Source organism: Pan troglodytes, chromosome 18 (genome assembly GCF_028858775.2).
Source record: "Pan troglodytes isolate AG18354 chromosome 18, NHGRI_mPanTro3-v2.0_pri, whole genome shotgun sequence".
In the NCBI taxonomy this organism is placed as follows: domain Eukaryota; kingdom Metazoa; phylum Chordata; class Mammalia; order Primates; family Hominidae; genus Pan; species Pan troglodytes.
The window spans coordinates 64,909,522-64,924,356 of NC_072416.2; the positions used below are offsets into that span (position 1 = coordinate 64,909,522).

The 14,835-nt window shown below is 47.4% G+C and overlaps 1 protein-coding gene across 7 annotated transcripts; it reads left to right on the forward strand.

Moving 5' to 3' along the window:
• The first annotated feature begins 871 nt into the window (after positions 1-871).
• PDP2 (pyruvate dehydrogenase phosphatase catalytic subunit 2) lies at positions 872-6,919 on the forward strand. Of its 7 annotated transcripts, none has more exons than XM_063797841.1 (3): positions 888-1,037; positions 3,417-3,504; positions 4,632-6,919. In XM_063797841.1, exon 3 carries the CDS (start codon positions 4,686-4,688, stop codon positions 6,273-6,275), a length of 1,590 nt encoding a protein of 529 aa, XP_063653911.1. In that variant the 5' UTR covers positions 888-1,037; positions 3,417-3,504; positions 4,632-4,685; the 3' UTR covers positions 6,276-6,919. The 7 variants fall into 7 exon arrangements, with proteins under 7 accessions (XP_001159664.1, XP_003315194.1, XP_001159749.1 ...); XM_054669393.2 differs by having other exon boundaries at positions 888-1,013; XM_063797843.1 differs by having other exon boundaries at positions 998-1,150.
• The last annotated feature ends 7,916 nt before the right edge of the window (positions 6,920-14,835 follow it).

The following is a 14,835-nucleotide window of genomic DNA, read 5'->3' on the forward strand; positions in this document are numbered from 1 at the left end:
CTCGGCCTTGGAATTTGAGTTTTAGAAGTGTCATTCTGCCAGGCGTGATGGCTCACGTCTGTAATCCCAGCACTTTGGGGGGGCTGAGGTGGGAGGATTGCTTGAGCCCGGCAGTTTGAGACCAGCCTGGGCAACATAGAAAGACCTTGTCTCTACCCACCAACCACGAGAAAAGGTGGGAGGGGCGTCATTCTGGCTGCTCTGCTCTGTGGTTAGGACCAAGTCAAAGGTGGAGAAGGGAAAACCGTAAAATCAAGTGAGAGGCTTGGAATAGGGTGGCTGCGTCGCCGGATGGATGAGTGGAGAGAGATTTAGGAGATAGGATTTACAGCATTAGATAACTGGAAAGAGAGGGTGAGGGAGAGGAAGGAGTCAAGATGCCTCCCAGGGTTTTGGCTTGGGTCTCTGGGCAGATGGTGGGGCCATTACTGGGTTAGGAGAGAAGAGAAAAAGCAAGTTTGGCAGAAAGCTGAGTTTGGGGAAAGTTATGTTTGAGGCGCCTGGGGGCCTCCAGAGGCAGGTGTCCAGGTGGCTGGACACCAGGGTGTGGCGCTCAAGAGAGGGTTCTGGAGTGGTCGACACCGAAGTGGAGAGGAAGCAGTGAGGTGTTCTAACAACGGTGAGGAATTGGGGAGGCCGCTGGGTTCGGGGTATGCAGAGTGTAGCGGCCACGTAGCTGGCGATCTCAGGCACGTGACTGCCTGGTCCTGTAGCCCCGCGCTGGAACACTTTCAGCACCCAGGCAGGGGGTAAGGGGCGGTGTTGGCCCCTCCCGGGTCCCGCGTTTCTGCCCGCCTCTCATCCTCTTTAGCCATTGGGCAATACCTCTGTCCATCAAGGGCCCGCCTCCGCAATTGAGCCAACCAGGGCTGGCGGGAGGGCGCTTCCTTCTGGAGCTGGGTCCTGACTAGGGACTGCCTGGGTGAGGTGAGGACCTGGTGGCCGCAGTTGTGGCACTGTGCGCAGGCGCGGAACTGACCGGACGGAGCGGGCGGCTGTGGCCTCGCCAGCTGGTGAGAAGCGGGCGAGGGTCCGAGGTAGGGAAGGTAACGAGCGGGGGATGTGGACACCTCTTTCCCCGCCAGGCCTCGCCGGTGCCTGACCCTCCCGGCCTGCGGCACCGGCTCAGGTGACTGGGCGCAGAGCTGAGGTGAGGGGGCGGGTCCGCGGCGGAGAGGGACCAGCTGGGCCTACGACCACGGTCACCCCACTCACGTGCGCGCGCCACGTGGGCCCGCGGGCTCGCCGAGGACCCTTGGCTGCCTACCGGGGCACCCCACTAGCTGCTTTGGCCTATCGAGCACCCCTTGGGGCTCTGTATCCCGATGCACGCCCCTGTTTTACAGGCTGGCAAGCCGGGGCTCAGAGGCACCAAGCGGGTCGCCCGGGGGCACCCATCTGGGGTACGGCCGTGCCGGGGTTCTAGGGAGATCGGTTTTGGTGGGCTCCGGAGTCCATGCACTTAGCGATGAGGCTGAAGTCAGAGATTTGAACTTGGGACCTGTCTGTTTTCTTAAAGGATGCAAAATGGTTTGCGTCCTGGCTGCGGTGGATCACCCTGCACCGCTGCCTGCCTTGACTGCAGGGCCGGAGCGTCAGGCGCCCTCTGCTCCCGGACAGACCGCCCCCGCACCGACTTCTGCGGGGTGGGCTGGCACCCCCCCCCCTGCGGGGTGGGGGAGTGAGGGGACGGTCCTCAGTCCTGGGAACTCTTGAGGTCCCGACAAATGATCTCGAGATCCCGAGGGCAGGATTCATACATGAAACCGGAGAAAAGCTCATTATAATGGGTCAAGGTTTTGTTCTGTTTTTTTTTTTTAATTTAATTTAATTTAATTTAATTTAATTTAATTTAATTTATTATATTCCAAGGAAAAGTACCACCAGAGGCTAGTGAAGGGACTAGGAAACTCGTCACCCCCTTGCGGAGGCAGATGTGAAGCTTTTGGAAATCAGTTTGGCAATGAGTCTACACCCTTGGACCTACTGACTCCTTGTTTGGGAAATAACTAGGATAAAACCTAAGTAGAGAAAAGGTTACTGCATAAAGCAGTACAGTTTGGTGGGGTTTTGTTGTTATTGTTGTTTTTAAAGAGACAGATCTGGCTCTGTCGCCCAGGCTGGAGTGCAGTGGTGTGATCATAGCTCACTGCAGTCTTGAACTCTTGGGCTCAAGCGATCCTCCCACCTCAGCCTCTTGAGTAGCTGGGACTACAGGCACGTACCACCATGCCCAGCTAATCTAAAAATTTTTGTAGAGATGGGGCACTTGCTGTATCACCCAGGGTGGTCTTAAACTCCCTAGCCTCAAGTGATCCTCTCGCCTTGGCCTCCCAAAATGCTGAGATTATAGGCATGAGCCACTGTGCCCAGTCCAGTTTGGTATTTTATATTAATAAATAGCAAGTAGTAGAAACAACCTCTAAATCTCCAGCAGTAAAGAATAGTTAAGTAAGTTGTGATTATTTATGTCAAAATGTAGCCATCAGATGTGAAAAAATACTCTTATTTTTTGTAGCCAGATTCAAAGTTGTGGTTACAACTCTACAAAAATACGTACAGAATGACTAGGCGCAGTAGCTCCCACCTGTAATCTCAGCACTTTGGGAGGCCAAGGGCAGAAGATCGCTTGAGCCTAGGAATTTGAGACCAGCCTGGAAAACACAGGGAGACCCTGTCTATTAGCTGGGCCTGGTGGCACATGCCTGTAGTCCCAGCTACGTAGGAGGCTGAGGCAAGAGGATCCCTTGAGGCCAGAAGGGCAAGGCTGCAGTGAGCCACGATCTTACCATTGCACTCTAGCCTGGGGACAGAGCCAGGCTCCATCTCAAAATAAGCAAACAAACAAACAAAAAAAAACAAACAAAAAAAACCAGAATGACTAGAGGGGTATATACCTAATGATGAAAATAATAACAACTTTTTTTTTTTTTTTTTAGCAGAAGGGTCATATTTTATTAAATTCTCACAAAACCTTCTAAGACTAATATTCCCATTCCACCAATAGATAACTGGAGTGTTACCTCATCAGCAGTGTGTCTGATGCTACACAAGATAGTATCACAGCTAGTGTGCTATTGGGCCTCTGAAAATGTCATATTTAGCCAGTATTTGAGGACTTAGTGTGTGCCGGGTACAGGGCCAGGCACTGGAAAGCTGTTGGTGAGTAAGGCAGCCATAGTTGCTTGAGTCATGGAGTTTATAGACTAGTGGGGAAATATACATGTATATAAAATTTAGTTTTTGAGACAGGGTCTTGCTCTGTCGCCCAGGCTGGAGTGCAGTGGCAGGAGCACAGCTCATTGCAGTCTTGACCTCCAGGGCTTGAGCAATCCTCTCACCTCAGCCTTACAAGTGAATGGGGCTATAGGTGTGCGCCACCATGCCCAACTAATTTGTAAAAAAATTTTTTGTAGAAACCAGGTCTCCTTATGTTGCCCAGGCTGGTCTTGGAACTCCTAGGCTCAAGTGATCCTCCCGCCTCAGCCTTTGGAGTGGTTACAGGTATGAGCCACTATGCCCGAAGCAGATTATTTATTTATTTATTTATTTTTGAGACGGAGTTTCGCTCTCGCCCAGGCTGGAGTGCAGTGGTGCAATCTTGGCTCACTGCAAACTCTGCCTCCTGGGTTCACGCCATTCTCCTTCCTCAGCCTCCTGTGTAGCTGGGACTACAGGCGCCCGTCACCACGCCCAGCTAAATTTTTGTATTTTTAGTAGAGACGGGGTTTCACCGTGTTAGCCAGGATGGTCTCGATCTCCTGACCTCGTGATCCGCCCACCTCGGCCTCCCAAAGTGCTGGGATTACAGGCGTGAGCCACCGGGTCAGGCCTGTTTTTGTTTTCTTTGAGACAGGGTCTCACTCCCTCTCTAGTGAGGCCCAGGCTAGACTGCAGTGGCACAATCACTGCTTTCTGCAACCTCAACTTACCAGGATCAGATGATTCTCCTACCTCAGCCTCCCAAGTAGCTGTGACTATAGATACACACCACCATGCCTGGCAATTTTTTTTTTTTAATTTTTTTGGAGAGACAGGGTTTCACCATGTTGCCCAGGCTAGTCTTGAACTCCTGGGCTCAAGCTATCCACCCACCTTGGCCTCCCAAAGTGCTAGGATTACAGGCATGAGCCACCAGGCCTGGCCCCCGAAGCAGATATTTAAATGAACACTTATAGTCTGCTGGTGAGAGTGAGTTTAGTGTATTTTAAATAGTTTATTCTAAGTCATTTTTGTTCAGGATGTTAGCAAATGTTTTCAGAAGTCAGTATTTTTAAGAAATTAAATTTGTGGCCAGGTGCTTTGGCTCATGCCTGTAATCCCAGCACTTTGGGAGGCCGAGGCAGGTGGATCACAAGGTCAGGAGATCGAGACCATCCTGGCTAACATGGCGAAACCCTGTCTCTACTAAAAATACAAAAAATTGGCCAGGTGTGGTGGCGGGCGCCTGTAGTCCCAGCTACTCCAGAGTCTGAGGTAGGAGAATGGCATGAACCCGGGAGGCGGAACTTGCAGTGAGCAGAAATCGCGCCACTGCACTCCAGCCTGGGCGGCAGAGCGAGACTCCATCTCAAAAAAAAAAAAAAAAAAAAAAAAAATTAAATTTGAAACTTCAACTTTTTAATTTTTAGGTTTAAAAATATCCTTTTTTGCTGAAGGAACACATTTGCTGGTATAGTTTCAGAATGTCAAGTACTGTGTCCTACTGGATCTTAAATTCTACAAGGAACAGCATTGCCACATTGCAAGGGGGCAGACGCTTATACTCCAGGTATGTCTCAAATAGGAATAAATTAAAATGGAGGCTCTTTTCCCGGGTGCCACCCACCCTAAACAGTTCCCCATGTGGTGGCTTTACTCTGTGCAAAGCCTACAGACACACATCAACAGAGGAAGATGATTTTCACTTGCAACTCAGCCCTGAGCAGATAAATGAAGTGCTTCGAGCTGGCGAGTCAACCCACAAGATTCTTGACCTTGAAAGCAGAGTCCCAAATTCAGTGTTGCGGTTTGAGAGCAACCAGCTGGCTGCCAATTCCCCAGTGGAGGACCGGCGAGGTGTAGCCTCCTGCCTGCAAACCAATGGACTGATGTTTGGCATCTTCGATGGACATGGTGGTCATGCATGTGCCCAAGCAGTGAGCGAGAGGCTCTTCTACTATGTGGCAGTGTCCCTGATGTCCCACCAGACCCTGGAGCACATGGAGGGAGCTATGGAAAGCATGAAACCCTTGCTGCCCATCCTGCATTGGCTCAAGCACCCAGGGGACAGCATCTACAAGGATGTCACATCTGTGCATCTTGACCACCTCCGTGTCTATTGGCAGGAACTGCTTGACTTGCACATGGAAATGGGACTAAGCATTGAAGAAGCATTAATGTACTCCTTCCAGAGACTGGATTCTGACATCTCGCTGGAAATCCAGGCCCCCCTGGAAGATGAGGTGACAAGGAACCTGTCACTCCAGGTTGCTTTCTCTGGGGCAACAGCTTGCATGGCCCATGTTGATGGAATTCACTTGCACGTGGCAAATGCTGGTGACTGCCGAGCCATCCTTGGTGTCCAGGAGGACAATGGCATGTGGTCTTGTCTGCCCCTTACACGTGACCACAATGCCTGGAACCAGGCCGAGCTGTCCCGGCTAAAGAGGGAGCACCCTGAGTCAGAGGACAGGACGATCATCATGGAGGACAGGCTGCTGGGCGTCCTCATCCCCTGCAGGGCCTTTGGGGATGTTCAGCTGAAGTGGAGTAAAGAGTTGCAGCGCAGCATTCTGGAGAGGGGCTTCAATACCGAGGCCCTCAACATTTACCAGTTCACACCCCCACACTACTACACTCCACCCTACCTGACTGCTGAGCCTGAGGTCACATACCACAGGCTGAGGCCCCAGGATAAGTTCCTTGTGCTGGCCTCAGATGGCCTGTGGGACATGCTGAGCAATGAGGACGTGGTAAGGCTGGTGGTGGGGCACCTGGCTGAGGCAGATTGGCACAAGACAGACTTGGCCCAGAGACCCGCCAACTTGGGGCTCATGCAGAGCCTGCTGCTGCAGAGGAAAGCCAGTGGGCTCCACGAGGCTGACCAAAATGCAGCCACGCGGCTGATCAGACATGCCATCGGGAACAATGAGTATGGGGAGATGGAGGCAGAGCGGCTGGCGGCGATGCTGACATTGCCAGAGGACTTGGCGAGGATGTACAGGGATGATATCACTGTCACTGTGGTGTATTTTAACTCAGAATCGATCGGTGCATATTACAAGGGGGGTTAAGAATCTCCCATCCTATTGTCAAGGTTAACATAAATGCTCTTCTAAAATGTTTCACTTACTCCTACACTAGCTATCCAAACCTTACTATTAAAAGCGCAGGCAGATTTAATTTGCTAAATAGACTAACAGGAGGAAAAAAACAAACAACCTAGCTTTAAAAAACAGTGAAATAGCAGTGATTTCATGTCCCTGTATGTTCTGATTAAGTCTTATATGCAGAGAGGACAGAGCATAAAGTCTATAGAATTGGCTTGGGCTCGTGTAGCCCCAGTCATTTGATAAAGATGTTGTTAAACTGTGTCAGCCTGAGCCTTCAAAGGGTAAATTTAATCATGATTCTGAGAATAAAGAACTTCAGGAGCTTCTTAGGTCTTGCCACAAAAATCTGCAAATTTGATAATTCTCCTGAATTCACAATCATGGACTTGTAGACTATGAAGAGATATTTTATTTGTTTGTCTTTTATTTAAATTACTAAGGTCTAGGTTTACAAAGCATACTACAGGACACTTTTCTATGCAATATCCTAACTTTTTTTGTGTGATTATGCTTGTGAGAAATTTTGTAATACTACATTCTAGTTCTGTTTTCGTTTATTTTAAAACTGAATCCTTAAACTTGCAAACACGCCTACTGTAAGCATGCTTGGAATGACTTGTTTTGGTTTTCAGCTGATAGGATCTATGCCTCTGGACCAGCTGAACTTACTGGTGCAGCTTTTTGTCCCTTCTACTGAGTCCCATTCCAGAAACTTTGAGCCATGCTAGGAGGTAACTAGTCTATGCCTTAACTCCTGACCTTTCCTGCATTAGTAAAATTTCCTCCTGGGCTGAGCCTTTGGGGGTTGATTCACAGCATTTAAGCTTTCTGATTATACCTCTCAAACATTCTTCTGTCAATTCCACACAATCCTTCTACCTCTGCTATGCTGAACCCCTCATTCACCCTGCACCTGCCAAGTGCAAAATATTGTCTGAAAGAATCTTTCACATGTTCCTGCTTCCTATGGCTGCAGGAAAGGAGAAAATGTGATTGCATGTGGTAGTTGTGGTGATAGACGTTTAGACAGGACAGGTTAATTTAGCGGATTGTGGACTTAAGATTCAACCTCTATCTGGAGAGGTGAAAACACAAAGGCTTAAGGACAACAGTTTCTAACCAAGTTTCTCTGAATCCTTTCCTGAGAGGTGGTGGGTAGGAGGGAGGAGTGAGACTTATCAGATGGGACGCTTTCCCCAAGACTGTGGGATAAACCACCATTGCTAGTCCTCAGGAATTAGACCATATTTAGTATAGGAGTTGGGGCAAAAATAAAAGTGTAATTTGTAATGGTTTCTGTGGGCGGTAGACTCTTTGTATTTACTTGGAAATTCAGTTATGTGGATCCGTTTTGGAGATGAATTTCATCTCATGAGTTGCTGTGGCATTTAAACAACAGGAAATGTGTCCCTAAATGGAAACAAATATAATCCCACAAAACCAACAATTTTATTTGCCTCTACTACATCAGGCAGAATTCTTCAATTAAGTTGAACTACATTTGTTGATCCCTTTTCTCATCTTACCCCTTTATGCCACCTACTGAAAAGAAAAACAAATAGCTAGGTTTGGTTTCCTGTTTTTTGTCTATGTCCCAGCTGACATTCAGTCAAATGTTGGGATACTTCTCATTTGGTGGTGTTTCTCTGTACATTTTTCAGTGCAACTGTTTAGTCATGTGTTTTCATCTAAGAAATTATCTTTTGAATATTTAAGCCTTGATCCTTTTATTCTGAAACCATTAATATTCCTTCTTGGCTGGGTGCGGTAGTTCACGCCTGTAATCCCAGCACTGTGGGAGGCCGAGGCGGATGGATCACCTGAGGTCGGGAATTCGAGACCAGCCTGACCAACATGGAGAAACTCCGTCTCTACTAAAAATACAAAATTAGCCAGGTGTGGTGGTGCATGCCTGTAATCCCAGCTACTCGGGAGGCTGAGGCAGGAAAATCACTTGAACCCGGGAGGCGGAGGTTGCGGTGAGCCAAGATCGCACCATTGCACTCCAGCCTGGGCAACAAGAGTGAAACTCTGTCTCAAAAAAAAAAAAAAAAAATCCATCTTATCTCTTAGTCTCTTCCTTCCTTCCTTCCTTCCTTCCTTCCTTCCTTCCTTCCTTCCTTCCTTCCTTCCTCTCTCTCTCTTTCTTTCTTTCTTTCTTTCCTTCTTGACAGGGTCTCCCTGTAGCCAGGCTGGAGTGCAATGGCATGATCTTGGCTCACTGCAACCTCTGCAGCCCAGGCTCAAACGATCCTCCTGCCTCAGCCTCCCGAGTAGCTGGGACTATGCACCACCATGCCTGGCTAATTTTTTTAATTTTTTGTAGAGACAGGGTTTTGCCATGTTGCCCAGGCTGGTCTCGAACTCCTAGACTCAAGCAATCTGCCCACCTCAGCCTCCCAAAGTGCTGGGATGATAGGCATGAGCCACCGCACCCAGCCTATCTCCTAGATCTTGAATCAAAAATAAAATGTAAATCACTTCCATTCTGCTAGCATGAGGGTTTGTTGCTAAAATTGAGGATTCTAGCTGACGTTTACTTTTTGTTGTTTTTTGAGACAAGGTCTTGCTTCGTCACCCATGCTGGAGTGCAGTGGCATCATTATAACTCACTGTCAAACTCGTGGACTCCAATGTTCCCTCCCCTTTTAGCCTCCCAAGTAGCTGGGTCTACAGGCATGAACCATCAGGCCCAGATAATTAAAAAAACTTTTTTTGGTGAAAACATGATCTTGCTGTGTTGCTCAGGCTGGTTGTCTGGCATTTTCTTTGTCCTTTATTCTTTATACTAGCTAAACCCTGGAGTATCCTTGAAGCCTTTACTGGCATACAGAGTACCTGAATCTTACTTTGGAGCCTAGCATGGGTCATAAATATATCTGATTCATTAACTTGTGAGACAGCTGAGAGAACACAGACTCCTTACCTGTATCTCTAGGCATATCTGGTTTTTCTCTGCCTAATAGATTTTCCTGCTTTCTAGTTAGTAATATTGAGAAAGAAGAAAGGCTTATTTATCATTTGCTTTTTTTCCACTGTGAATCATCAGTTCTTTCCATGAACATTCTGGGGAGCACCTCCTGATTAAACTCCTGTCTCCCTGACCACTATCCTGCTGTCATTGGACTTCTTGAAGCACATGGGCTACTGCCCCAGGACACTGGGATTTGAGAGGAGTTTAGTGGTAATTGTCAGGTCTTTCAAAGCATTTATTATTCCTTTTATACAGAGATTTCAGTATTGAGACTTAAAATGAACTGAAAAATGAGATTGAACATTTAATATTTTGGATGTAACTTTTGAAGAAAGTATGCTTTGGTGCTTAAAATTGTATATGATTTTAGGTAAGAAACTTTGATAATATTGGCATAATTTAGATTTATTTTCTTTCTTTTCTTTGAGACAGTCTCACTCAGTTGCCCAGGCTGAAGTGCAGTGACACAATCTCAGCTCACTGCAACGTCTGCCTCCCAGATTGAAGTGACTCTCGTGCTTCTGCCACCGAGTAGCTGGGATTACAGGCATGCACCACCACACGCCGCTAATTTTTTGTATTTTTAGTAGAGACAGAGTTTCGCCATGTTGGCCAGGCTGCGAACTCCTGAGCTCAAGTGATCCTCCCACCTCAGCTTCCCAAAGTGCTAGCATTACAGGCATGAGCCACCATGCCTCACCAGATTTTTAAAAAATATATAACTGCATCTCTGTTGATTCTGGGGCTTGGTCAAAATGGATAGATAAGATAGTATTCTAAATTCAAATTCATGGCTAGGCACAGTGGCCCACACCTGTAATCCCAGCACTTTGGGATTCCAAGACAGAAGACTCACTTGAGTACAGTATGAGACCAGCCTGGGCAACATAGATCTTGCCTCTACAAAAAAAAAAAAAAAAATAGCCAGCCAGGTGTGGCACATGCCTGTAGTCTCAGCTGCTTGGAAGGCTGAAATGAGAGGATCTCTTGAGCCCAGGAGGTCTAGGCCAGAGTGAGCTGTGATCGTGCCATTGCACTCCAGACTGAGTGACAGAGTGAGACTGTGTCTAAAAAAAAAAGTTTGAATTAAAAAAAAAAAAAGTCGGCTGTGCACGGTGGCTCATGCCTGTGATCCCAGCACTTTCGGAGGCCAAAGTGGGTGGATCATCTGAGGTCAGGAGTTTGAGACCAGCTCACCAACATGGTAAAACTCCATCTCTACTAAAAATACAAAAATTAGCCTGGAATAGTGGCGCATGCCTGTAATCCCAGCTACTTGTGAGGCTGAGGCAGGAGAATCCCTTGAACCCAGAAGGCAGAGGTTGCAGTGAGCTGAGATTGTGCCATTGCACTCCAGCCTGGGCAACATGAGCGAAACTCCATCTCAAAAAAACAAAAACAAAAAACAAACTCAAATTAGCATGATAGATCAGGTTACTTAGATTCAACTTTCTGAGATGTTATTTGTTAACATTAAGGCTAATTTATTATAATGAAAATGTAAACTTTGAGGTATGTTAATATATAAACATCTTTTTCCCAGAAGTACCTTTGGCCTAAAAGGTCTTTAGTATTCAGCACACTGGGTAAAGTTCAGTTTAGACACAATCAAATTGGCACCTTTTAAACATAAGTGAAATATAGAGAGCTTGAACTTGAGTTACTTAAAGAAGATACAGTATAATTAATTATACAGAACAAAACAAAAATGTGTTTAGAGTGACTCTGGCCTGACTCTTGTCCATCAGCCCCTAGTGGCCTATCTTCAGCCTTTGGGAAGTCTTAACTTCCCAGGTTAAACTAGAATATTCTGGAACTGAGCTGTCCAAATTTCGTCTTAAAGTGGATCATTTGACTCTGAAACACGATTCTCATGGCAGAAAAAGCCCTGGTGTTTCCTCGGAGCTGGGGATAAAGGCCAGTGAGCCAGCCTGTGATGAGAGCTGCCCCTGGCACCATCTGAGTGGAAAGCTCATTGGGACAGCCATGCAGCTATCTGAGCCGACTGAAGCCCTGTCCCTTACCCCTCAGGCACCTGACGCTTAACTTGCCTCCTGGGAAATAATGATCTAGCATTTACTTGGAACAATGATTAATCATGTTCTTTAATAATTACTGACATTTGTATTTTAAGCTGTATACCAATGTTCGTATTTGACATTGATTTTCTAACCATTAGAGATATTTAATTAAAACTTGGAAATGAAAGAAACAAAATGAAATTTGGTTTCTTTTGGTTTGAATCCTAATTTTTTTTTTCAGTCCTTAGGGTACTAGATTAGGCCAACCTTTGTTTCACCACCTTTATCTGACCGTGGAAGATTTTAGGCTGTTCAAGAGTCCACCCAAAAGAGAAGTATGCTGCTCTGCAAAGGTTTGGTGGCTGTTGCCCAGGAAATCCTCATTTAGTGTTGACCATGTGTGTGGAGACCTGAAAAGAAGTGAAGGCTTTTGTTGTGAGGGTCTCCACACACTCAGGGCCAAAGCCTGCCAGAATTTCATACTATTTAACTTGAGACATTAAAACCAACTTGGCACATTACCCCCTCGCCCCGGAAGAGAGAAATGGGCAGAAGTGGAAGGGTGTGGTGGCTCATGCCATCATGCCCAGCCAACCCTCCTTTTCAGCAAGATCAAATTGATGCCCAGAGGTTGAAAAACACCCACGACACAGCGATAGGGCCAGGATTTGAACCAAGTCCAAAGTCCCAATACTGGGCTTTCAGGAAGGGAGAATTATGTACAGTTTTTTGCACAATTTTGTTCTGGAATGGGTGGGGCTGGGAGGAGAGGTTGGTGGTACTGAAAGGAAGCTAGAAGGCTTTTGGGGGGTTATTGCTGATAATAGCATAGTTTTATGGGCAGAGTGTGGTGGCTCACACCTGTAATCCCAGCACTTTGGGGGGCCAAGGTGGGAGGATTGCCTAAGCCCAGGAGTTCGAGACCAGCCCGGGCAACATAGTGAGACCCCCCCCCCGCCATCTCTACAAAAATAAAAATAAAAATTAGCCAGGCAAGGTGGTGTGTTCCTGTAGTCCCAGCTACTTGGGGGGCTGAGATGGGAGGGTTGCATGAGTCCAGGAGGTGGAGTCTTCAGTGAGCCATGATTGTATCACTCCACTTCAGCCTGTGCGGCCAAGCGAGACCTTGTCTCAAAAATAATAATAATAAAATAAGACTGGGTGCTGTGGCTCATGCCTGTAATCCCAGCACTTTGAGAGGCCAAGGTGAGCAGATCACCTGAGGTCAGAAGTTCGAGAGCAGCCTGGATAACATGGTGAAACCCTGTCTCTGCTAAAAATACAAAAATTAAATGGGTGTGGTGGCACACACCTGTAATTCCAGCTACTTGGGAGGCTAAGGCAGGAGAATTGCTTGAACCCGCGAGGCAGAGGTTGTAGTGAGCCGAGATGATGCCACTGCACTCCAGCCTGGGCGACAGAGCGAGACTCAGTCTCAAAAATAATAATAATAGTAATAATAATAGTAATAATAATAAAATAGCTCTGTGGACTCTGATAATGCTTTCTTTCTTATGAGTAAAGCTACATATATTTAACTTATACACATGCCAATGTCCCATCGTTTTAGAACATGATAAAGGGAACACAGGGAGAATTAAATTTTTTTTTTTTTTTGAGACAGAATTTTGCTCTTCTTGCTCAGGGTGGAGTGCAATGGCACGATCTCAGCTCACCACAACCTCCGTCCCCGGGTTCAAGCGATTCTCCTGCCTCAGCCTCCTGAGTAGCTCGGATTACAGGTATGCGCCACCACGCCTGGCTAATTTTTAGTAGAGATGGGGTTTCTCCATGTTGGTCAGGCTGGTCTCAAACTCCTGACCTCAGGTGATCTGCCACCTCAGCCTCCCAAAGTGCTGGGATTACAGGCTTGAGCCACTGCATCTGGCCAGAATTAAAATTTTTAAATTGAGCTGTTTGAGCTCTTTAAATAGAGCGGGGAGGAATTAAACTTATAGACTTATTTTTTGCCTTTCATCTCTATAGGTTTGCTTGTTTGTTCGTTTTTTGAGATAGGATCTGGCTCTGTCACCCAGGCTGGAGTGCAATGGCATGATATCTTCTTACTGCAACCTCTGCCTCCTGGGCTCAAACCATCCTCCCACCTCAGCCTCCAGAATAGCTGAAACTACAAGTATGTGCCACCATGCCCAGCTAATTTTTTTTGTATTTTGTAGAGATGGGGTTTTGCCATGTCATCCAGGCTGGTCTCAAACTCTTGGCCTCAAGCGACCCTCTTGCCTCGGCCTCCCAAAGTGCTAGGATTCCATGTGTGAGCCTCCATGCCTGGCCCATCTCTAGAGTTTCTGTTTCCATTTTACTTGATGCTACTAAATGCCCTTAAATGGTCCCCAGCTTAGTGATCCTCTGAATTGTTGGTGGCCAGTGCTCCAATCAGCTCTCTGGGATGGATGAACCTTTACTGACGTCTGTGGGTCCAAATGTCTTTGCTCCATTGGCCCCTGACTTTCTCTACCAGCAAGCAGCCTTGATCTGGGAAATCACCTAGCTGGGAGGAGCAAGGCAGGAAGTGAGAGGGAGGGTGGAGTGGGGGAGCGGGGCTGTGGAGGCCTGGGCTCGAGTTCTGATATATATGTGTGTGTGTGTGTGTGTGTGTGTATATATATATATATATATATATATTTTTTTTTTTTTTTTTTTTTTTTTTTTAGCAGGGTCTTGCTCTATTGCCCAGGCTGGAGTGCAGTGGTGCAGTCATGGTTCACTACAGCCTTGAACTCCTGGCCTCAAGTGATCCTCCTGCCTCAGGCTCTCAAAGTGCTGGGATTACAGATGTGAGCCACCGTGTCCAGCCCCAGTTCTTTTTCTTTTCTTTTCTTTTTTTCATTTTTTCTTTTTTTGAGACAGAGTCTCACTCTGTCACCCAGGCTGGAGTGTAGTGATGTGATCTTGGCTCACTGCAACTTCCACCTCCTGGGTTCAAGTGATTCTTGTGCCTCAGCCTCCCGAGTGGCTGGGACTACAGGCATGTGCCACCACACCTGGCTAATTTTTGTATTTTAGTAGAGATGAGGTTTCACCATGTTGGCCAGGCTGGTCTTGAACTCCTGACCTCAGGTGATTCACCTGCCCCAGCTTCCCAAAGCAGCCCCATTAACCTAGCCCCTGGGAGAGTGGTCTGTGGAGGGAGTCTCCAAAGCCTACTCTGTCTCAGATCTCAACTCCTTCTGCCTTTCTGGGATTCTGGGAACCCCTCCCATGCCTCACCCCATTTTCCCTGCAACAGATGAACAGAAGGAATGTCTGCCATGAGCTACTGCTCTGTCCACCCTGCACAAGCTTGTGGCCCCGTGCGGTGGGTCTGGGATGGGGCTGCAGGGCCACTGTGGAGGCAGCGGGACTAGCCAATGTGGCTAGGTGGGAGGAGCCCTGCAGGTGACCTCCTGGAATGGGAAAATAAGCAAGATCATGTGGTGGCCTCAGGAAGGGCTGGAGGCATGGCTGGCTCTTCATCAGCATAGAGGTAGGGAGGGGGCAAAGCAGAAAGTCCTGCCTCAATCCCCCA

Excerpts from the sequence above, each read along its gene's own strand:
- PDP2 (XM_001159664.7), top strand. The coding sequence starts at position 4,686 with ATGTCAAGTACTGTGTCCTACTGGATCTTAAATTCTACAAGGAACAGC.